We start from the raw sequence: 24,285 nt of genomic DNA on the forward strand, positions 1-24,285 counted from the left end.
TTTAAAAGCATTTACAATTCTTCAAATTAAAATATTACCACCATAAAATATTATCATTGTGCATTTTTTAATACATTTCCAGGAATCACTTATATTTATATATTTAAAATCTAATTAAAAATGGAAACTCTTCCATCAACTGGTTGAAAAGAATACCTATCCGTGTTGTTTCCTTATTTGAAAAGCAGATTGAAATATCATTAACAATTGTTTTCCAAAAGAAACCCCCAACTGAAATGGTAACTATAGTCTCCTTCCCCACCTTGTCTCATCCTCCACATGCCATTGTCATTCACTCATCTGTAAATTATCCTCTGGACCCGATCTAAACTTGCATGTATAACAAGCTTCATTGTATGGTAGTGCAGAGGAGAGAGTGTGACATTCCGGAGAGGATTATTCAAACAGCAAGCGCGTGTTGTGGGATTATCTCAGCAGCCACCCGTGGCCCTCAGCTGACAATATAGGTATCATCCAAATTATAAAAGACGGCAGGAGGGTCAAGAAGTCAAGGGTAGATCGGTCAGATAAAGAGATGTCCCTGACTTCTATTACTGTCAGTGTGAAGACACACTGTTATGACCTCAGGACCTAAAGCTGGTGGCAGCGGTGAAGGAAGAGGTGAGGAGGTGAAGACAACATAACCCTATTAACCCTCTGCATAACACCCCTCAGGTAATTTGGGCCATAGAACATCTCCAGAATAAAAGAACAGATGTAAACAAGAAAAGGGGGGAGGTGAAATTATCTTTTGCAAAATGCTAGTTTAGAAAGTGGAAATGAAAGAGGTGGTGTATAGTTGATTTTCATGATGAAAAGAAGGAAGAAAACATCACCAAGGCATGATGAATAAGTAGCTACAAAGCAGCTTCAGTTCCTTCGTGGTGACACCCTGTTTTCTGGGTGTAGCCTGCTGTCCCTCAGTAATCGTTACTCTTTCTCCAGTCTCGCGCGGAGCCAAGGCTGGTGGAATCGGCAGCCAAATTCAAATTCAGGGCGACGTCAAACTCTTGAGAAATTGCTTCCATGCTCGTGGTCCACATGCAATGCCATACGGTCAGTGTCATTGGCAACAACAGCATCTGTTCCTGAGGAGGAGCACTGGAGGAAGTTAAGTGCCTAATATCACACGGCAACCAGCACATCTTCAGAATCGATATAATTTCTTAATCCACTTAAGAATCCACTTAATCCACTATTCTGGAGCACCACAGGCGCTCCAGAATAGAAAGAGAAATATTCCTAGAAATATGGACATACTTTAGAATTATGATACAGATAAAGTGTAAAAATTAAGTGCGTAGATAACATTAAGTGTAAATATGAAAAAAAAAAAAAAAAAATGCAGCATAGATGGTTAAGTATCAAGCTTATAAGGTGCAACAGGGATGGTGAGGATTGCACAGTTATAAATTCACGGTATTGATCAGAGGGAGGTGTGATAGAGTCCCCTGGCTAAAGCAGGAATGATTGACACTCAGTGGTGCATCTTTGTGGGAGCAGCAGTGCAGAACAGATCACACAATCTGGAGCATTTAAGAAAAAGGTGGCATTGATTTGAAATCTTTGGGTTACTGAAAATGAGGGAGAAGCAGCGAGCCTCTGGTGCGAGCTGTGACAGGGAACGGTCACAGTTAAAACAAACCAGATGGCAACAACATGACCCTGCTTTGTGAAAATTGCGATAACAATCTGAAACAAAATCTGGCACCAAATCTGGGGACACCTCCAGGACAGTGTTGCCTGGCTGTCACTGTTTTTGTTGTGTGTGTTTCTGTTTTGTAGCGATCAAGAAAATCTGTTCATAACAAAAGATTTAGGACTGTAATTATGTTCATGATCCTAACCCTTGATAAGCTATGCTCATTGAAGAGTACGATGGAGACAAGACAGGGAGAAAATGAGAGAACGAATAGGGAGTAGGAGGAAGGAAAAACTCACAGGAATATATCATTTGATCTAATAAAACTAACTTTTGCTTAATTGTCTCATAACATTAATTGACATCAATTAATATTGTATGACATATATTCTGTGACAGAAGCTTTTAACAATAGTAATAATAGTAATTTGTTTAATGAGAGTAAAAAAAAACAAAAAAAAAACAAAAAGAGAGTTTTCAAAGGAACTGAAAAGCTGTTGCTGTCATTATTGTACTGGACCGAGCGGCCTGAGTTTCACTGTTGTTTATTTGCCAGCCAACACCCAAAAGTAAGCTGTGGGAGGATGTTATGAAGTTGTTAGATTTAGAAAAAATGTCACCGTAATTAAATGTACAAGAAGTTATCAACTTACATGTGTCATGTAGTAAGTGACAAATGAAACCTTTCCTACGCAGTATACCATGGAGATGTATGTTTGTGCTGTGTTAAAAATGGTTGTTTTTTGATTTTTTTTCGCAAAAGCAGCATTAAAATAAGACACAAAGTTTGCCTGAGCCCATTTGTGGCCCTAAAAGGCAGCAGACTAAGAACCGCTGGTCATTATATTGCAGTGTGTCAGCATGAGAAAAAATGCAGCTGTTGAATGAGCGGAGGACCTCACAACATTGTATGTTTGAGCCGGATATTCAGGAGACACCTCAGCAAATCCAAACACTAACTGAAGCTGATTAATCTGTGGGACATTGTCAGACCTACCAGTGAGTGCCTCTTTAGAAAGTCATGCTGTTCACACACACACACACACACACACACACACACACACACACACACACACACACACACACACACACACACACACACACACACACACACGGAGGTTAATTTTATTAATGCTCGAAAAGGAAAATCTGTAATTTAAGAAGTCACTGCAAAATAAATAAATAAATAAATAAATAAATGGTCAAATCAGTTTACCCTTGAATTAAACAAAATGCTTTTGTCGTAGTGGTTGTTAACAAATAATGAAAATAAAGCAATAACTAAATTGCTAAATAACTAAATAACGAAATCTAACTAAATCTTATTCTTTTAAGGTCATCATCACTGACATTTTTGTCAACGAAAAAGAAAAAACTACAGTTGCAAAGAAAGACAATTTGACGTTGTTAGTTGTTTTGTTTTTTTGTTTTTCATCAGCCAATCAGAGCAAATCTCTTTTTGAGGTGGTGGTTGTGGGGAGAGACCCTCTGGGAAAGGAAGTCAAAGGAAGCTATTCTCTGCAAAAACGCCTCTTAAGAGACAAGCAGACATCTGATTGACTTCAGGCTGTCCTATCTAATAAAGAAAAAAAAAAACATTCATCCATAGATTTGGTCAAACTAAAATCATTATGGTATTTCATCAGAAAAAAACAAGACAAAGATTAAAGAATACGACTAAAATACAACTGAAGTTGAAAATAAATGACAATTGTCTATCAAAATAAACACTTACTATTAGAAGACTTGAGAGTGTATGAGTCTTAGTCATACTATTTTAATATCAGCTGTTTCTATAGCTACTGTGTGTGACAAGAAACACCACAAAATGACCTCATGAATAAACAAAATGGAAAAAGCATAAAAAGCATCCAGGGGAAGCAGTAATACTGTGATACCAAATATGGCGATACACTGGATGACCCGCACCATGACTAACCTGTGGTTTTATTCCTGCTCTGAAGCTTCTGTGCTCAGGGTTTGAAGCAACCTGCGTTTCCTTCTTGGCTGTTCATCTTCATCATCAGGAAAAGGCTGATCCACAGAAATTCCTTGGCACACAAGGTTCCGCCCTGCATACAACACATACAGTTCAGAGATGTATTCACGAACAAACAAAATGACTGTGCCGTTGAAACTTTAAGCAAGCCGACGGTGATCAATGTGTCATTTAAGGGCAATGGTGCTAGATCCTATAAGCATTTCTTTTTTACAAGACCTCTGAATGTCCTACTGCTACTTCCCCAAATACATCTACATTTTTTGCTCTGAATTCTGGGAATTTTTTGTTTCATCACTGAGGCCCAAATTCATCACTTAAGTGGACTCTTCATCAGTGTCATTTATGGCGTGTTGCCTCACTTAACGTTCCTTAGACCTACACGCCTCCACACCTGTAGTTCTGTGAACTTTATCGGGGATACTGATCTGGCATTCCACACAAGCCTGGTCACATTAGGATAAAATCATATATATACAGAGTTGCAAACACACCTGTTTGCCCTTTAACACCGCTGCTAGCCTATTCGCATCCAAAGATCAACAGATTGAGAACTTGGATGAGATAAAGACGAACACTTTGAAGACTTGAGCCGATAAAAATATAAAACTTTTATTACTGTTGTGAATACTATCCACATTTATACTTTTATGAAAAAACTTGAAAAGCAGCATTTCCTATCTTTTTTCCCCATTAATTCTTTCCATCTCTTACATCCCTTAAGCCACACTGCCTCTTTTATCTTTTTTATCTTTAGTCACCCCATGGTGAGTGATATCCTTCCTATGTTGTCACTATCAGATGCTAAACCTGGAGGGAGTAGGTCAGAGTTTTCTTTCTTTTTCTTTTGTCCACTCTGTCATTACTCTTCTCTCTTATCAGGCCTCAGCAATATGAAAACACAGCCCAGGGCACAAGGGTTAACTGAGGCCACACATGTCATGAGCTGACAGGTAGCCCCCGATGCTGGATGGATCTCCAAATACAAAAAAACCATCAATCTGCTTTTGTGCACACAGTTTCTGATCTTGGTCAAACTCTGTGAAAGCCGAATGGGTGGGGACTCAAAATGCAACAGGGGTCACCTAAGGTTACCTCATTTACTTATGCAGTTACTTGCTTTTTAAGCACAAAAGGTTGTTGCAGCTCATAAATTATGTTTCATGCCCTCCGAACATTGTGAATGTAGCCATGAATTTATAGGTTGCTGGGATTACCAGACTGAGGATGCACAATATAAACAAGAATGAATAACATTGCTATTAGGCTTCCATTAGCATATTTTAACAGCCATTGACATCATTATGTATGGTCTATTTCCACCACAGTGCTTAGGGCCAAGGAGAAACACCTAGAGAGTAATTTGTTGAATTAGTATAAATATTACCATAGACACACAAACACAAACTGGGACACACCCATAACATTTATAAATCTATAAATATCAAAATACAGGCACAAATTCATCTGGACACAGAGATAAGTGATAAGTGCCTGGTGATTTCATTGACAAGCAGCAAACACAAGGAGTCATTGTAAAGCAGCACTTCTGGACCATTAGCAACACTGTGCGTAAGCCAAGACCCATACTGGGCAATCTACAGCCTCTATCCATCTTCACCGAGGCCAGGATCGGAGGGAAGGGCATGGAGGGGGCAGTGTGTGCACATGTTAGTTTGTGTGTTTGTGTGAGGGAGACAAAGTGCAGTGAATGAGCGCCAAACCACACAAATGTGCTGAAATCCCTACAACATCAATATGTTTTGCAAGTGTATTATCGTCCCGGGGTGGTTTGAGTTTGGCTCTGAAAACAAACAGGGCCATTGAGAGAGCGATCAGTGGGTCATCCCACAGACTGCAGCACTATGGCAGAGGGGGGTATGATTCAGTGTATGTGACATCATGGCTTTTCTGTATGATGCAGGACAGGGAAGACCACCTCACAGCTGGCCGTGTTCAAACAATCACAGGAGTCTTTTCATGCTGACTCACTGACAAGAGTTTCCCAGAACCTCGTTACTCGAGGGTATATTCTGTACTTGTATGTAACTGATCATGTAAGCAGGGGGGCTCAAATGTTAACTTAAACGCACACAACTGTCAGGTTTATTGGATCGTAAAAATACGTTTGTGGAAAGCTTAAAACTCCAGAGCTTTAATCTGCATCATAACTGAGTCACATTGTGACCTATGACATCAGAAGTAGGACTGGGAATGGACAAAAGTTTGCCATATTAAATGCTCACACACCCTGTTTAAACAAGACATGTTGCATACATTAATAATGCAAAAGGACCATACTGAAGCATAATTTAATTCTGGTGGTTCTTGAGTCCAAAGAATGATATCAACACACAAAGCCTCTATCTTAATGGAGCAACTTGTGTTGCTATTGTTACACAGCCAACAATAGCACTGACATCTTTACTTAGCGTCAAGAGTCTCAGCTATCGTTGCATTTATAACAACGAAAGTACAACAGTTTCTACTTGCTGCACACAAGGCAATTGCAGTTCAAACTGTGTCTGCATTTGTCCTCATTAACACCAGAAGGTGTGCCAGCCTGTAAGGCTTTGCCTTGCTGACTTGAAAATCTTCGGCCCTGAGTAATCAGAGGGCAATAGTAGGGAGGGAATTGTAGCTCGAAAAATCAGAATCGACTCAAATCGTTTAGTAACAGACTTTTCATCCTGAATCGGCAGACAATAGTTTAAGCTCCCCAGGGCAGTTTTCCTTGAGAGAGAGGACATTCACTATCTCGCACACACAAAATGCACACAAACACGCACACACTCGCCTTCACACACCTGTGATGAGGATAGTTGGCTCCAGAGATGGTTGCATGCTTTGAGCTGTCTCCTCTCGTCTGTCTTGACCGTCATCTTCACCTTGAATTGCATCTTTGTCACTGGAAAAAAATTGCACACATTTGAGAGGAGAACAGACAGTGCTTGGTCAAAAATATATCAGCGTGAGCAGCCACAGAAGAAAAAAAAATATAAAAATTAAGAGGTACATGGGTGAATATGCTTTAGAAAATGCAGCATCTCATTTCACTGTGCTGGCAAGAGTTTTTCATAAGCATCTTTCAATATTTAATATTACTGACCCCAAGGGATAGTGAAGGAGCCAAACATATGAGTACCATTTATGAGCAAAATCTTCCATCCAAACTCTGTGGCAATGAGGGAAACAAATTAGCCATTGTCAGTGTTCAGCTGAGGCCAGAGGTGTAGTAAAACCAGATATGACAACACTGTGCCGGCCTGATGGAAATCAAAATGTGCAACTGAAGCCTTACCCTGAATATGTTAATTTATTCAACATTAAATGCTTAATTAATTCTCCCACACAGGACGTGAATCTCATGAAACATTCATCCCTCAGTCAGACCCATTGACGCTGTGATGCATGAAGCCTGTGAGTGCAGCTTAATAATCAAACCAGCATTTTGAATTTTGTTACTGTGCAATCGGCAGTCAAGAAAACAAGCTTGGAGATTCAGCAATTAATTGAGCAACGGTAAGTTAATTAGCAGCTATTCTGATTATTCATTCATCTTTAATCAGTTTTTGAACAGAAATATCAACCATTTGATGGTTCAACCTGCATACTATTTTTGTCTGAATATTTGGGGGTTTTACACTGCAGGTCAGACAAAAAAAAGAGCTTGGGGCATGTGTAATCAGCATAATTTTCTTATCCTTTGCAAACCAAATAAAGACCCCATTAATTGGGACAATACCCGGCAAGGGAATTGATAATAAAAGTGCTTTAGAGGATTGGCTAAAAAATAAAAATCAAGCACATTGAAATGTCGTCACTTTTGGCCTATGCATTATCGCATCAGCTGCAATAAGTGAGTAAACCTTCTAAATAAGAAAAAAATGTATTTCCCTAAGCTATTCATTTTAATGCAGGAAAAAGGGAGAGACACAGCAACAGCCATCTGACCTATTTCTCTCCCCCACATCTCTCTCTGGGTCAGCAGACTCTTGGAGCTGGTGAACAGCATCCTGCAGACCTCTGATCTTTGCCTTTTTCTCATTTAGCACCATGGCAAAGCTTGAGTACAGCTTCTTCTCCAACAGCTCCTTATCATGAACCTGCTGCTCCAGTCTGGTGAGAAAACATAGAGACAACTTATACATTGTGTGTGCAATAAATTAGCACACTTGCATAGATTCATGTTTGTACGAGTTTGCACGACTAACAAGGCAACAGACAAATGCATGTTTTAAAAGCAGACAATTGCCATCTTTCTGCCCCCTGAGAGTAATTTGCTCAGAGGATGAATTAGCTAGAACGAAGCTGCTGTCTCCACCCGCCCTCCCATCACCCTGAATCTCCATCTTTGGAAAAGCTTCATTCACTGGCCAGTGAATGATCGACCTGTAATAGTCCCTAAATAAATGCAATTTGAAAAGGAATCAGTGCCAGGGATGCATGAAACAAAGGGCATAGATTTCAAGATTGGACTCGTCTGAAACTAGTTCCCAGAAGTCATAAGCCCAATTCAGTGGGTGTAACCCTCGATTCTCCTACAGAGTTGAGCAGTGATGATGCAATGGGTGATTCTTGTGGATATAAACAGCTGGCAGCGTTACTTAAAAAGCAAAGGAAGTTTGCATGCAAACAAGACGATCAACAAACAAATACCAGCGGCTAACATCTGAAGAAAATAATTTGATTTTGTTGGGGTGTTTTCCATTTCAACCTGCCATTTGCTGTTCATCATATAAACACACATTTGAATCCACCAGCAAAGCTGCTTCTGTCTTTATTCTTACTTTGTGAGGATTTGTTGGTGCTGCTGTTTCAGTCTACGGTTCTCCTTCAACAGCTGGCAGTTTTCTGACTCTAGGACTGTGCTGCGCTTTAGGGACTGGCCAATCATCTCCCGGTTCAGGCCTACATGATCTGGAGCTGGATGGAGCTCCAGAGAGCCTAGATGTGTCTAGAATAGATGGAAGGAAAAAAAGACAACAGAAAAGACTTCAAATAAAACTGATTTGAGACAATAACGTTCAGTCCTCATGTTTCATCACATAGTTTAAAAGCTCAGCAATTTGCAAGGACCTCAATGGGCTGACGTGACAGTTAAGGTAGTCCATGGCAAATGGTGAGCATAATCTCTGGGCGCTTCCCTTTGACCACAGCAGACTGGGAGGAAACAGCATGGCACATATAGGGCTAAATCTCTCAGGTGCTTGAGGAAGTCAAGTTGGAAAGCACATCTAGCACCATAATCCTGAAATGAATAGCAGACCAGTTTTAAGGCAAGAACTGAATAACCTCATCTAGAGCAGCTTCTACTGACAGTAAAAAAATGAGCACCTCACTGTCATCCCAAGAAGCTGTTCAGTATGGAAGTGCAACAAACCATTTCATCACATTTCCTTTGAAGTGGAAGCCTTTTTAAAATGATGAGGTGTTTTCTACTGTCTGTGAGAAAAACAGGATGAATTCAGTGGCCAACAGTAAACTATCAAAGTGGGCACAACATTTCCTCTCTGTTGATTTTTGTCAGCGGCTCTTGCAAATCACAGGGAAGCTTCAGACGTACTAAAACATTCCTCATTTGGTTTGTATTTTGGCACTGAGTCACAGAGCAGGGCTGCGTCATCGCAGCTTGGTGCGTTGCATTGCAGACATTTAGTTGATGTGTAAAATTTTCTGAATTCCAATGCAGCCCTGCAAAGTCAAATTGACAAAATAGAAATTGATTTACAGCAAACACCAAAAACCATTTTTATTGTTCAATTTTATTAAATAATCCCGTCTGATTGTTGCCTAGAAGATTATCCAATTGTGAAGCACAAACGTACACTAACAGTGTAGACAAAGACACAAAGCTACTGCTTGTGGTATACTGGGAAACCAGAAGGTGATGAGGTGCTAAATCTTCGCCGTGCTGCTTGGCGGCTGCAGACCCACTATAATAAAGCCTCCATCTTCAAAAGCTCTCATAAAATACTTGTCATTTTTGCCCCACATTGATGCTGTCCTGGCAGGCCACACAGCTGTTTTCCCCTCTGCTGGTGAACTTCAACAAGTTTCAATGAGTGAACATTTGTCTCTTGTCTCTCCCACAGTCCATCTCTGTTAGTCCTCTGCTGAGTGACTGTCTGTTTCTCTCCTCCCCATTTCTTGCTCTAAAAATCAATATAGATATTTCAGGAAAAAAAGCATATATATATATATATATATATATATATATATATATGCGTGTGTGCAGTTTCTCCGTTCTTCTGCGACTGCACAGTGTGTTTGGTGTAAATGCTGCCAATACTCACTCTGGTTAAAAACAACCAAATCTGCGATTTAACAAAACTCATCTTAATAGAAATGGAATACAGCCGAGACCACCAAGGATCTAAAGGAGGATGATTTTCCCAGGAAGCCATAAAAATCTAGAGAAACATTCAGATGTCACAGTGATCCGGTACAGGCACCTCTCTGGCAGCAGAGAGAGTTTGTGCGACACTGAGCTTCTTAAGTCATCTACGTGTCGACCCAGCTGTGATTCAGTGTTTGTGCCAGACGGTCGACAGTAAATATGAATGGCTGAGACAAGTGTAGATAGAAGTTTGAATAGTGTGCAATATGAGACACATGTACACAAAGCTTTACGCAATTTACACTACAAATCTAACTCCACAGTAATGACTGGGACTTTGTCAAACTTCACATTTTTACACGCAAGCACTGTTTAAGACTGTAAATCTTCTTGACTAGCATTTGAACATGGCATAACCAGTTCAAGACACCAGATGCAGAAAAATAAACTCCTGGAAGCTGGACCAGTATTTACCTGATTAACATTGAATATAGCACTCAGCTGCTGTTTATTTCATCTTCTCCTTCCTTTGAATGCCTAACATTGTGTGTTTAACTGTCTTTACTTTCAGGGTTTCTGAGATCTACTGCAGTAAACATGCAAATTCTACATCACTTAAGTTTAGCTTGAGCTTATTGCCTTGTATGGAAAGAGGAAGAATTCAATTAACAAAAAACAAAAAAACATAAATCTCAAAGTGCAGGCAAGGAACAGGCAAATTTTTACATATCAGAGTAATGAACGTGTGTTTTTCTTGGCTAAAGTTCCTTGTTGAAAGACAGAAAAGGTTAAAAAGTTCTATTTATTTTCTCAAGCTCCTCTCCTGAGACAGAGATAAAGTTAAAGGTCAGCCTCCACACTGTTGCCAACCTCTGCCAAGGTGTGGGAGGTCAGACTGTTCGTCTGTGATGCACAACCCACTGCCACATTTTTTTCTGTGTTCAACTACAACAGCATGAAATTACATGAATGGTTCTTCATAGTTGTTTCAGCCTCCAGGAGCATTAGATTGTTTTTTGACCACTGAAGAACCTTAGGCTACGTTACTGACCTTGCACAGCCAGAAAGTACAAACTGTATATAATGTTGTCGACGCCCATGTGTGGTAAAATCTGTGAGTATAATATCCTGTTCTGAGAACAAATTTGTCCTACGTTATAAAGTGGTAATTTGCGTGTGTGGTCCACTATTTGTTTGCATGTGTGTCTCCAGACAGCTAGCAAGACCATAAGGTCAACTCCATGGAGAAGAGGGGGGTGTGTAGGTGTGGAGGACAAAGCCAAGAGAACACAGTCCCAGTGAAAATGGTACCATAACACTTTGTAGGCACAGTGGACACAAAGCTTTCCTTATCACACCATCCAACACACCACTGGAGACCTAACCCACCATTTACTCCCAAGGATCAGGGGATAATGACCCTCTTTATCAATGGGGATTAATCAATAAAACTAAATCAGTCAAATTTTGGAAAAAGTCCAGCTCTGATACAGACCAGGACAGTGGCTGGATGCCCTATAACTAAAAACATTTCTTTCTTTTTCTCTATCGGAAAACAGCTATTAGAGAACAGGGAAGTGAATGGGCGAGCACTGTTTGCATGATGACAAAGAGACAGTGTTCATCGTTGCGGACCTGGGCGCTCAATGTTGGCATCGAGCGGAGATCAGCTTGTCCCATCAACTCCCTCATCCGCCATGCAGAGGCGTGAGGCCAGATAAAGAGCAGGAAGTAGGGGGCGACAGCAGTCCATCACTGATAACACAAATGTTCTCATAAACAACAGGCATGGAGGTAGACAGAGTTAATACTCCTCGAATATTTCACTTCACTTTGATGACTGCTGAGAATATCAGAGATGTTTGCATGATGCGATAATAAATCAAGGTTCTTTCACATTAATCATGCAGACAAGAGAGGAAGGTCAGTGAGCTTGTTGGTGGAAACAGCAGGAGAGATGTGTCAAAGGATCAGACTCTCATTTTATTTTGTTGTATTTATCCGCCAAACCGTAAAAGCCAGTCGGTAAAAATAGTGCCTGACATTAAACCAACCTGTGGTGCAAAAAAGGCTGGGGACCGCTACTTTAAGAGACACCCCCGAATGATCTAACAACTGTATATATATCAAATATGAGCAGATATAATGGTTGATATAAAATAAAAAAGTAAAGTAAGCCAAGTTTAAAAGTAAAAAAAAAAAAATTGTCTCATATCTGGGAGAACAGACACAGGATATGTTAATACCATTTATTAATGTGTAATCTGCAGGAATACCAATGTCTGTTCTGCCAAGTGTCAGCGCTGGATTTTTTTTTTCCCCCTTCTACCAGTGACAGATTGGTACTTAAACGGACATTAAGGAGGAGATAATGTCTAACTTGGCCATCTCAAACACCTGTTTAGTAGTAATTTAACAACAAACATCCAAATTACATTCATCATTACAACTTCTGGGGTCATATTCATAAAATATTAATGTCAGGTTAAGTTCACCACCTGGTTTGCCTCAATCCGTCTTTCTTCTATTCCCAAAGGAAACTTCCCTCATTTTTGGTCATTTTTGTACCCTCAAATTATCTGGCAGGTAAACTATGTTCCACTGTTTAACGCTGATGCTGTAAAAAAAGAAAGACAGAAAAAAGCAAAAAAGGGAAAACAAGAGAAAAGAAATAAGAAAGGAAGCAGGTGTTTGACAAATGGGGTAGTTTGCACTTAATGCAAATAGTCGCCCAGATTTGCTTCCACCACACACAGAGCTAATTCTGTGTTTTATTTATTTATTTTTATTTATTTATTTATTTTTTTAAAACAGCATGCTTGGGGATGGACCATGGATCATTTTGTGTGGTCTAGTTGAGCTCTCCTTTCGGCAATAACTTTTCCCTTAGCAGAAAAAAAAAAGCAATAAAACCACCTACGCTAAAAAGAGGACCTATTTTAACAATGAAATTGTTCAATTGGGAAACACTAGAAATAAATTATTTGTGTTTGTCTCATAAGGCATTGTGGATTATTGTCCACATCAATTATGTGTTATTCCATTTAAAGAAGCCTTAATTTACTACTACTACTACTACTAATAATAATAATAATAATGATAATAATAATAATAATAATAATAATAATAATAATAATATCAGCATTAGGGTTGTTGCCAACAAAAGCCAAACTTTCTTGATACCTGAATGGCCTTGATGAAATATGAGCTGTACTAGTTACATGAGACCAAGTCACGAATAAAACTGATTTTTCAAGTATGACATCCAAAGGCAGCCTTGTCCAAAGCAGAATGTCTGCACATGTCTGGGCATGGACACGGACAGATGTACACATAGGCACACTTGCATATGTAGCCCACACTCAAAGACAAAGAAAGGGATGGGAAGTTAAGAGAGAGAGAGACAAGAAAAAGTTCCTATTCAAATGTTATTTAACATTGTTAGATGGGGTCGGCCCTGTCCATAAATCAGGGTTTAAGGTCTCTACAATGTTCCTACACCCTCTGGCCTTCCCCCACTAATCTGCCTGGACAGCAGTCCCAGGACCACAAATGAAACAGTCCCTGCAGGCAACAGGATCCTTTCAGGGTTGGGAAGAACATCCAAATCCACTGAAGACACCATGACCCGTACTTCATCAGACCTGTCACTTTCTGTGGAGGAGCCACCTCATCACAGTATACAATATATCTCTGCACACTTTTGGCATTTGTCCTTAAGTTAACAAGATATTTGCTTTCATCGGCAAAAAGTGATTGTTTATACTGCTGTAAACTAATTCCTCCAGAGCATTAAAACCATTTCCAGTGAATAAACCTGTTTTTACTGGACATTTACAAACGCTAGCCATCAGACAACTACATTTGTTACAATCAGATAACTGGAAGAAAACTGATTGATTCTTATCTGCAGCTTTTCCAACAGTGGCCTAAAGGCAACCAAGTGTTTCCAATACTGCTGTAATGTTGGAAGACTATAAACCTTATCTTTTTATAGCCCCCTGTAAACAATAGGACTTTTTTTCTATTTTGTTGTATGTCGTTAGATGGACTTATCCCCAGGGAATAGAGACAAGACATAAGTGAACGGTGTTGTGAAATTCAAGCTGGAACAAACAGATACCTCAACACTTAGCTTTCAAGCGCTCCACTTTTGCAAATGAGTCCGCTATACCTCTATTAATGATGGATTAGTTAATGTGTGATGTGTCTCTGAATAAGAACTCTTAGCTCCAGTGAAGAAAATCACCCAAAACCAGTTCCAGCAAATATCATCCAATTCAGAGCCAGCTGTTTCATTTCTAGTCCAGTTTAATGTCAGCAAGAGAGGTAGGCTGTCTTGATAAAAATATATCAATGTGTTTAAAGCTGTAATTTTGTAAGTTTGTGGAATCTGCAGGCAATGTTGGCATTGGTGGGTGGAAGTCCGCCCCATCAGGGACTGGTAAGACAGTGTAATACAATCCAGAAAGACCATTCTGAGAAATAAATTCATGAGTTAGATGGATTGTCACTGAATAGGTATCGCACTAATATTTACCACATTTGCTATGAGGTAATCGATAATATTGCGTTCATATCATCTGCCAGACATATGCATCTATTTGATTGTGCAACATATCAGATGATTGCTTTAGTTGCTTTTGGAAGCAGCCAGGGTCAGTTTTTTTTTTTTTTTTTTTTTTTTTTACTCAAGGCAAAACCTGAATTTTTAATGCCCTCTGTTTCAGCAATGTAGATGAGCCATTGCAGCAGCACCAGTGAAATAAATGAGGGAGCAAGAGTTTGTGTGTCTGAATAAAGCCTTACAGCTTCTGCTTGTGCCACTTTGTTTAAAGTTTTTAGAATTACAGAAATTTTAAAACCTTAAAATGGAAAAATGGAAAATAGAAAATGCCCTATTTGTTCAACCTTATTCACACACACGCTACCCAAAGCTTTTTTCTTACCAAGATGTCATTAGAAATCTTCTGGTAGGAGAAATGACAGTGATCTGGTGTAAGGTGGAAGGAGTACATCTCCTTGTGGCCTTCTCTCCTTTCTCCTTCCCTTCCTTCTTCACTTCTAGTCAGTGCTTGATGAAGTTCCTGAACATAGTTTTCTCTCGTGACGCCCAGTTCATTGGCTTCCTTTGTCACTTCATCTTCTGAAACTGAACACAGCAGGCAAAAAGGTGACAGCTAACCGCAGAGCAAAACAACATACACAAATTACAAAGTAATGCATGGATGCACGTGAAAGCTGATTTGTGGAGAGGAATGCAGAGAAACCAAGGGGAATGTTATCAGCTGTTGCACAGCTGCTTACACGGGGCTAAGGGTCCCAATTAAACACATCAAACACAGAAAGGATGATGACCCAGAAAACGGCACGTAGCTGTCACAACCCCATCTCAGCCTGTCAACTCCACAGATGGACAGCAACAGAAAAGTAGAGAACGGCTATGTTCCAGGTGTCCATCCACAGCATAGGTACTCATGTGCATAGGTAACCAGAGACACACACAGACATAGTGAACACTGACTTGAGCATACAAAGACGAGCCTTGTAGAGTTTAATCTTCCATATACACCTGTAAGCTGCAGAACAGAAGTGAAAAGGGATGATGAAACAAGGTCACTGGTTAAAGGGCCTTCAGTACAAATATTATGAGATGGGGTTCAACCAGGTGCCTTCACAGCTTGAACAGCTAGATGAATAGTTGTGACAACCCAGTGTTTAGAAGCTTGAATTCTCTGTAGCATATGCAAGCTCAAATTTGTGGGTAATATCATGATGAGCATGTCGTGAGGATTCTTTGTTTTTATTAGTTTGACTGGTGCTCAATTTTTGATGTGGTTCTGAAATTTACCTTCTCCGATCCATGCTGAGCTGCCGTCTGTGAGAGCTAGTGTGAACCCAGCACCAAGGTCTTCTGCCCAGTCCACTCGTAAGAAGTATGGATTATCTGGATGAGTAACTATGGTGATCTGGCGAACTATGCCACTCATGTCTCTTGCTGGTCTTCAGACCTGTATAAATCCAATATTGGCATTTAGAAACACTTAGCAAATTATCATTATAATCAGTTTTTCCAACAATGGCCCCAATGCATCAATGGCAATGGCAGCCCTTGGCAGAGATGGCGGAGATTAACAGGTTACAGTGATGTAATGCAGGATCCATGACCCCCAGCAAAGTGATTATATGCTGCTGAAGAAAAATAAAAGAAATATCACCCAGAATGGCACAGTTGTTATTTGATTTAACTCAATGTGGACATTTGTCCAAAGCTAAGAAGTCTTAAAGCAAAGTAATCCTAATAACTTCAGTTTTCACAGCTAAATTTCAAAAAGGAAACTCGACAACTGATCAAGCCTGAGATTTACTGACATCCCATTACACATTAAATGAAAACCGAATTTCTTTATTTATCCCTTCCTGTTTATTGAGATTTTGGATGCATAGTTTGGAATTAATTTCCAGAAGCTCTTGATAGCCGTGCATAGACAGCCATGCATGTATGAGCCAAATTACATGCAAGGGACTTCACAGATAAGTCAAGGACAGAACCATCCATCAACCTAACACATCTCAAGTTAATTCATCAATGGCCATGACAAGACAGCAATAAGCATAACAAAATCTGTGGCATGAGGAAATTTAATAAACATTTGCATTTATTACCTTATTTAAATTGTATATATTGAATTAACTTGCTTGGTATTGCCTCCTGGCCCTCAGGCTGAAGTCTTGGCTGAGTGACGACAACATTCAGATTTCCCCATGTCCAACAGAGGATCTGAGGATTACAATATGATCCCTGTGACCTGCCCTTTTGATTTACTAACTAAATAGAATTTTTCTTCTTCTCTGAAGGCTTGAGAAACTTTTACTTGATTGCTGGTGGATGTCCAGGCCAGAACATGTGTTTACTGCTTCCACATGAAGTGAGAGGTGAGTTGGACATCTTCCCTGCATAAATACAGGGCAAAGTGTGTGGAGATGGGGGGAAAAGGACAGCTAAATAGGAGGTTTGCCAAGTTGGGCATGTTTGAAAAAATGAAAATGACCACCTTCGGTCACTGTGCTACAGGTTATTATGTGAAAGCACTTTTTTTTTTTTTTGGCTGTATAGTTTGTCAAGGTTGTTCTAAATGATATACATACTATCTCCACACACACCAGTGCATCCATATATGCACATGAACTGTGCAACAGATTAAAGATGACCCGTTGTGCCTTAAAAAGGGGTGTGGCTGGGTGAAGGGGCTGAACAAGACGAGGGGGCTGAAGGGTTCAACTTTAACCCCATGAAGCAAGCTCAGCTACTCATTAGTTACTGTAACATCTGTTCTGCAGGGACGATGACCCTGTGGTAATGACAGAAGGACACTCCAATTAAATAAACAGTGCTGTCTGTCAGGAATTGAGCGCCTCGCAAAGCCTTCAAAGTCCATCCTGAAGTCTTGCGGTTAGCATCTGTTCAGCTACTCAGTCAGCAGCAACAATCATAGAAATGCTTAAATCATCAGCAAAAGGTCCACTGCAGTTTTGACACACAGCCTTCATCCTGTTTTCTTATGTCCTCTGTAATTTTTTGGTTCCTCAACCTTTTCATTGTCTTTGCTTTTGCACTGCCGCGAATGAAAACCGCAAGACATAACTCTGTGCAGGAAGCAGTGGGAAAATGAATCACAGAGTCCCTCTAATTATGCTTTTTGGGTCTTAAGTGCGGAATTCATGCAGAGCAGAAAAGGCTAAGGTAATTAACTGTTTAATGGTTCCTGACAATCTGGGCAGTCCTCTCACTTTCCTCGCACTGGACTTTCACCCATGCTTTCTCCAATTCAGGACAACGAGAGTAGCCTCTTGGTTAGTCCGCTTTTATCATCATCAGTGTGGAGTTAAAGCAATGCCGCTCTAAACAGCATTAAGCTGTACCATAGCCATTCGAACTTGAATTTTCTCCAACTATTGTAAGCCATAGAAAGCGTTATCATATTTAGCAAATATAAAAGGCTTCTATTAATCAAAACCGGGAGGCTACAACCATTATCTGGAAATAAATAGCTAATACCATGAAATTCCAAAGGCAGAATCAGTTAAGTGTCACTATGGTGTGACTGATTCACGCTTTAACATAAAAACTACTATTACTTAGCAATGTACTTTTTTTATAACGTATATTCTTACTGGTTGCAAAAGAGACAGTGATGTAGTAGTAAAGGGTTAGGGTCACATTCTGTCTTGAGATGACCTGACCTTTCTTGTGCAAGCAAAAATAATTTATCAACTCATAGCATTCATTTGTGGATGGTGACAAGTCTCTATTTATCTCATCAGCTCAGAGACAAGTTAGAATGAACATTATCTGGAATAATAATAATAATGACTGCTGCTTGTTCTGTATTCTTTCCAACTCTGGCATACAAAAATGGAGGGAAATGGAAGCAGGACAACAAGGTAGCACTTTGTAAATTTTGTTGCATTTTAGAAGTTATACAGTCCTGCAGGCCATCTAGCTCTGACTGATTTCTTGATCATAAAAAATGCAAGCTAGTTAGTGTAGTGTGATACGTTTCGCATTGTCATTATCTAAACTAAACAGAAATCAAGCAAGCGATAGACTTTACTCCAGTCAATAACCTTGAGTGAATCATTTTACAGTAGAAATGGTCACAGTGGTTGGACACAAATAAAATGTATCTGCAGTCCATTGGACACAGGTGAGCAACAGCTGTCAACTCCATCTTCACAGAGTCATTTAGACAAACAGCTGCACAATAAGAGATCACTGCCATATTCTCATGTTGGCCAAAACTGCATCTGAACTATGTGGCTATCATCAGTGCAGTCACCTTCAGTGTCCATCTAGTTTCTCAAGAATCAATAGTCAAAACTACAATCTCCACCTGAAGGTTTAGGACTTTTTTTTGCCAAGTTTCAATTGAGTAATAGGTAAAGTACATTTATGTGCTTGACCTTTGGTATGTTTGAGCACTACATATCCTTGACGTATAGATGGCTGTGTTTAAAACATTATGACACCTTATTGTTATATCAGTACTGGAGCTGTCAGGATCTCCATACCTGCCTCCATCAGTCTGCAGGTGTCAACGCGAGGACGTGTAACGTGCCGCTTAAAAAGCACATTGGTTTAGAAACAGTGGGCATTTTTGACTTGTGTGAAATGACTCACGATGTTGTGTTGCTATGTACGTTGCAGTCCAGACGAAGCTATGTGTTGAAGGTTGAAGTCACTGCTCGGCGGCTGTCTCGGCGGTCCATGACGGACATTTCAACTTTCAACTCCCGCTTTCCCAGCCAATCAGCAAGCGAGGCTTTTGTGACGCGTGCGTCATTACGTCACGCTGAGTACGCTGGTTACGTTACGTATTTTCCAGAGTGCAGGAAGTGTGATGTGGCTTTGATTCCAAGCGAAAATGGTAAGTTTGATTTCCTGAAACCGCAGGTGCCGGTCTTTCACCGGTTCTTATTCAGTATCGGCTGTAACATCCAATCTTTGTGGCAAATGCTCTGTGATAATAGCCAACGCTTGCAGTCGGTGGAAAGCACGACCACATATAGTTAATGCTAAGTTAGCTAGCATTGGCTAGCTAAAATTAGCTAACAATTTAGCCAATATAGCTACTCGTTATGATTCTGTTACGGAATATAATTATGTCAGAGATGGTTTTCCTCACACACACACAAGCTGCTGTCCCGTGTCAACGGCAGTTTATTTAAAATCAATGAGTGCAATGCAGCCGAGCATCGCAATGTTTTGAGGTGATTGCCACGTAGCTTCACATAGTTCAAGGTGTGTGTCTGTTTGTCTGTCTACGTCTTGTGTCTGTAGTTGTGCAGTACATTGGCAGTTAAAATTGACTAATAGCTTTTTGTAGTAATAAGTATATAATAAAGTCTGTGTAATTGCATTAAACAAAGATGACTGGTAGTTTTGGAGCATTGTCATTTTTCAGTTAGTAAGAGGAAGAGAATTGTTTGGTATTGGTATGTGACATGCAAAAGGGCCTTTGCACTCCACATAATATGATGTTACTGAACCCTCAACAGATGACAAATAATAGGTTGTCTGTAAATCCCAAGCAATTTGCTATAATATAAAATACAGTGTTGAATGAGTAGGCTCCAGCTGTTACAGAATTAATTTCAGTGTTTCCCATTCTGATGACTTGTTTAGGGTAAACTGCATTGGATCATGTTTGTACTAAATCTAGAATTTTCTTTAAACTTGCAGTCAGCCATTTTCAACTTCCAGTCACTGCTAACAGTGATTCTTCTCCTCATCTGTACCTGTGCCTATGTTCGAGCGTTGGCGCCCAGCTTGCTAGACAAGAACAAGACCGGGTATGATCAGATACTCAGTGAGATGCATGAAACAATGAACCTGGCTTAAAATGTCCATCTTTCTCTGATTTTCAAAAAGTCTTGTTTGCTCATCTCGTCAATTAATATTTGTTTGTATAATGCATGTAAAGTGTATTATTGTCCTTCTGTAAAAGTATGTATTGTCAAATGGGCATAGTCAAAATTTTAAGTTACATCTTTGCACTTAAACAATCGAAAGAGAAAAAATTCAGATAGATAAGTAAAAATTAATAATCAAGGGCCTGTTATTAAGAGTCCAAAACTCTGTGTGGAATGACTTTGAAAAATAAATCATATGCTTATCTCACACCGTCAGTGCTTGCCACAGTTGCAGTGACATTTTAAACATTATAAACTATTCATCCCCATCTATTTGCTAATTAGGACACCTGCTTATTCATTCAGAAAATCAGCCCCTCTTTAAGAAAAGTGAAAAAGCAGAATGCCTTAATTTTCCGTCATTACTGGCTCATTATTATTCTTGGATGTACAAACTCTATGATTCACCTCTGATGAGTCGAGAAAGACCAGGATTGGAGCAGGGGCATCATCATTAGACACATTAAACACACAAGTCTGAGAGTGGCAGATGGGATGATTTAATAGGTTCCCCTCTAGATTGATTTGTTGACTAAGGCATGAGCCAATGTTTGTATTGAGTTGGTGCCACACATTATGCAGATAATTCTTGTATGAGAGGGATAGGCCCCAAATCTGGGGAGAAAAAAACCTCTTGGCAAGTTTAGGGATTTGGTTTGTGACCTGAAAGCATTTGCAGATGATTAAAAAAGAAAAGAAAACTGATAATGCAAACTGTAACATGCACACCAAGTCTATAAAAGGAAGTTGCACAATGGGCCCCTAATTCATTGACATCCTGGTCAGTATGAAAGTCAAGAAAGTTGGCTTTTAAACATGCAGATACACTTGGAGACACATTTGTCTCCACTGCGACAGAAGATAAAGACTTTCCCACTTTCTAATTGTCTCACCGTATATAAACTCCTTACATGGAAATCTGATGGCTGCTAGAGTGTCGTAGGAAGGTGATCAGTCTTCTTGTAAATATCTGAGATCTGACACACAGTTTCTGCATCTTAATGTGTCAACACAGATCTTAACCCCCGATACAGCAATAGTCATTCCTGATTTGAAAAATTATACTTTTTATGTGTAAACATTATAATGTTACAATTACAGAGTTACAATTTTTCTATTTTATCTTTTAGAATTCTAGGAATTTTCTGGAAGTGTGCCAGAATAGGTAAGCCTGTGAATGTTTTATAGTTTCTTTTCCATTAATATTTCCCACCTTAATATGAAATATTGTGTAATGACACAATTTACTTTCTTCAGGTGAGCGGAAGAGTCCCTGGGTGGCTTGCTGCTGTGTCATCATGGCTTTTAGTATACTGTTTCTCCAGTAGCAATCCAAAGAAAACCACAAATGGGAACATTGGGGAAATGACCAGACAACAGGGCACGGACAATACTATCCTAGAAGCACAACAGGACCTCCTATGGTTGTCACTTAGATAATGTAAAAATGGAGACCCATCACCACTTGAAGTTAGGGCACAGAGAGAAAATGTCTGCCTGGGAGGAAGTGTGAGCTGATAGCCTCAGAGTGTGTCTAGATCCCTCCACAGACCTCCAGGTCTTGTGTTGGCTCATGTGGAACTTTTTTCCTTATGTATGTGTGTGAGTGAGTGAAAGAGTGTGTGTTGGGGCAACTGTGCTTTCTGTTACCTGCCATTTTGCTTAAAGGAAGAAAAAAATCACAATGGGCGACCAAATGATGCTTTGTTTGTCCAAACATTTCAGTTTTGTTTTGTTTTGTTTTGTTTTTTTTTTTTTGTTTTTTTTCCCATGTTCACTTTGTCATAATCGCATCGACCTGTTTAAAATAAGCCGCAATACTGTCCCTACATAAATGTTCATACCTTTTTGATAATTTAAATATAATTGACCTGTCTAAACCTGGTGATCATATATTAGAACAAATAAAATGATGTTATGGACATTCAGATATCAAATAGTCACAGAGAGCTACTGATGTTTTTAAAGTCAGTTAGTTTGTTGCTATTTATTAAAGAACCTTTTGGAAACCTGGTTTGACAAGGCAAATTTTTATTACTCCTCTTGAACTAGTATTTTCTGTTGACATTTGTTTAATGCCACAGTGTAAGATGAGGTATTTTTTATGTTTTCAAACATTCAAAAAAAAAAAAAATGTTGATGGAACATGTGAATCTCGTGAGTCAATCTTTTGTCTATTACATACTACACATGTAAGATTAAAACAACTGGAAAGCTAGCATATCCTAGATAGTTTTTGATTGAGAGGAAACTACAACTTAAAGAACTGCGTCGCTAGTCCACATCAAAAGTGTGGTCCTCAGGATTCGCATCAGTGAGATGGGCAGTGAAGAGTTTGTGATAACCTTTGAGTTATGAGTCACCACTCATCTTAACAGGGTTTCCTGCAAAGAGCTGCTAGCACATTGTGTTACACAACATGGCATTGTGTACATATCTACACATTAAGTAACTGGTATGAAAAACAGGGTTTTTTGTTCTCACATAGAAGCCCTAGAAAGAAGAGCCCTTAAATCCTGGATGAAAACCAAAAAGGTTCAGAAAATTTGCCAATTGATGACAAATACTTATTCCTGTCTTACAAATGTGGACAACTTCGGCTGTAAAAAGCGTAGCATAATGTAACCATTTAGTCTGTATTGTATTTGTCAAGATTAAATTATTGAATTTCTGAGCCTAAAGTCAGGTTTAATCTGTATTAGTGGCCTTAAAATTTGACTCATTCATGGTGACCTGAAATTGTGCAATTGTATTATGGCTTTATTTAAATGAAAATTTAAAGTAAATCAAAACAATGTACGTTATAGTAACTGAAAGTAATCCCACGTTCGTTTCCTCGGCCCTGTCTGGTACAGAGGATTAAAATAAAGTCAGACACTCATTGATACAGTCACCTTTGACAGCCTGAACATTGATGAGTGTCCAGGTCCTAACATGCTCACAAACCGTCCCTTGTTTGGGAACATGGATCCCATATTGGTGTGCATCCGTTTTGGCACTCCCCAATCGAGATAACATCAAGTGAAGCCTGCCGGTAAAGTCATCATTATCAGGTAGTGACGCAGACACAAGAGACACAGAGGAGCAGGAAGCTCTCAGTCATCTGCTTCTATCTTGAGGAGCCCAGATACTGGTTGGCTACAGAGACATCACTGGTTCAATGAACCAAGCTAATGCTTTGGATGATGATGAAAGGAAAATGATACGAGAGTCCTGAAGTCACTTAACCCTTAGCTGATGATAGCAGCTACTATCGATGGGCTCATTATATGTAGAAAGACAGGGTGTGTTACTTTATTCACACAGCAGGCAACAAAAGGAATGACATGCTTAGGGAGCCGTTTGGGCACAAACTGAAGAGGTTTTGTTTTTTGTTTTTCACTTTTTGGATCAAAGTGATTACTGGTAAACTCCCTTAAATGGTGGGCATAGTTACTGAGCAATAACAGTGAATAATAACTGGCAGGATCTCACTAACTGAAAGCCTCAAACATTTGGATTTTCTCTGCTGTTTCTAAAGGGCATTAATGCATTATTTCTGCCTTAAAATTGGCTTATCAAAATGTACTCAAATTGATGCCATATGGCTACAGTCTTATAAAGATAGATCTTTTATTCAGAAGTCTGTTTCTGGGTTGGTTTTTTTTTTCGGTTCTCACTCCTGTAACTCTGGGGCATGAGAGGGTGTCAATTGAGTTGGTTTGAAATGTGAAACATACTTTCACAGCATTTTAACTGAAGGTGTATTGTTTCATCATGTCAAGAACCGTTTTTTCTCCCAGCATCTGAAATATTAGCAGATTGTACAGACTTTGTAGACCAACATCTATA

The 24,285-nt window shown here is 39.5% G+C and overlaps 2 protein-coding genes across 2 annotated transcripts; one reads left to right on the forward strand and one right to left on the reverse strand.

The window, feature by feature from the left end:
• On the reverse strand, positions 1–19,271 carry LOC115049110 (DNA repair protein XRCC4-like). Its single transcript, XM_029511089.1, has 8 exons — positions 19,163–19,271; positions 15,833–15,992; positions 14,931–15,133; positions 8,432–8,598; positions 7,596–7,760; positions 6,449–6,549; positions 3,582–3,714; positions 1–1,088 (listed from the first exon to the last, which is right to left on the reverse strand). Exons 2-7 carry the CDS (start codon positions 15,969–15,971, stop codon positions 3,590–3,592), a joined length of 900 nt encoding a protein of 299 aa, XP_029366949.1. The 5' UTR covers positions 15,972–15,992; positions 19,163–19,271; the 3' UTR covers positions 1–1,088; positions 3,582–3,589.
• Positions 19,272–19,350: 79 nt separating this feature from the next.
• On the forward strand, positions 19,351–22,607 carry tmem167a (transmembrane protein 167A). Its single transcript, XM_029510666.1, has 4 exons — positions 19,351–19,409; positions 20,225–20,334; positions 21,585–21,619; positions 21,712–22,607. The coding sequence occupies exons 1-4, from the start codon at positions 19,407–19,409 to the stop codon at positions 21,780–21,782; spliced, it is 219 nt and encodes a 72-aa protein (XP_029366526.1). The 5' UTR covers positions 19,351–19,406; the 3' UTR covers positions 21,783–22,607.
• The last annotated feature ends 1,678 nt before the right edge of the window (positions 22,608–24,285 follow it).

This window comes from Echeneis naucrates, chromosome 9 (assembly GCF_900963305.1).
Source record: "Echeneis naucrates chromosome 9, fEcheNa1.1, whole genome shotgun sequence".
In the NCBI taxonomy this organism is placed as follows: domain Eukaryota; kingdom Metazoa; phylum Chordata; class Actinopteri; order Carangiformes; family Echeneidae; genus Echeneis; species Echeneis naucrates.

Bases quoted from the DNA above. Each gene is read 5' to 3' on its own strand.
- LOC115049110 (XM_029511089.1), bottom strand. From the start codon at position 15,971: ATGAGTGGCATAGTTCGCCAGATCACCATAGTTACTCATCCAGATAAT. The intron at 6,550-7,595 runs GTCAGATGGCTG...ATTTTTTTCCAG, and splicing joins GATGTGGGGGAGAGAAATAG to TGACAAAGATGCAATTCAAG. The intron at 3,715-6,448 runs GTGTGTGAAGGC...TGTTGTATGCAG, and splicing joins GCCAACTATCCTCATCACAG to GGCGGAACCTTGTGTGCCAA.
- tmem167a (XM_029510666.1), top strand. The intron at 20,335-21,584 runs GTATGATCAGAT...TTTATCTTTTAG, and splicing joins CTAGACAAGAACAAGACCGG to AATTCTAGGAATTTTCTGGA. The intron at 21,620-21,711 runs GTAAGCCTGTGA...TACTTTCTTCAG, and splicing joins CTGGAAGTGTGCCAGAATAG to GTGAGCGGAAGAGTCCCTGG.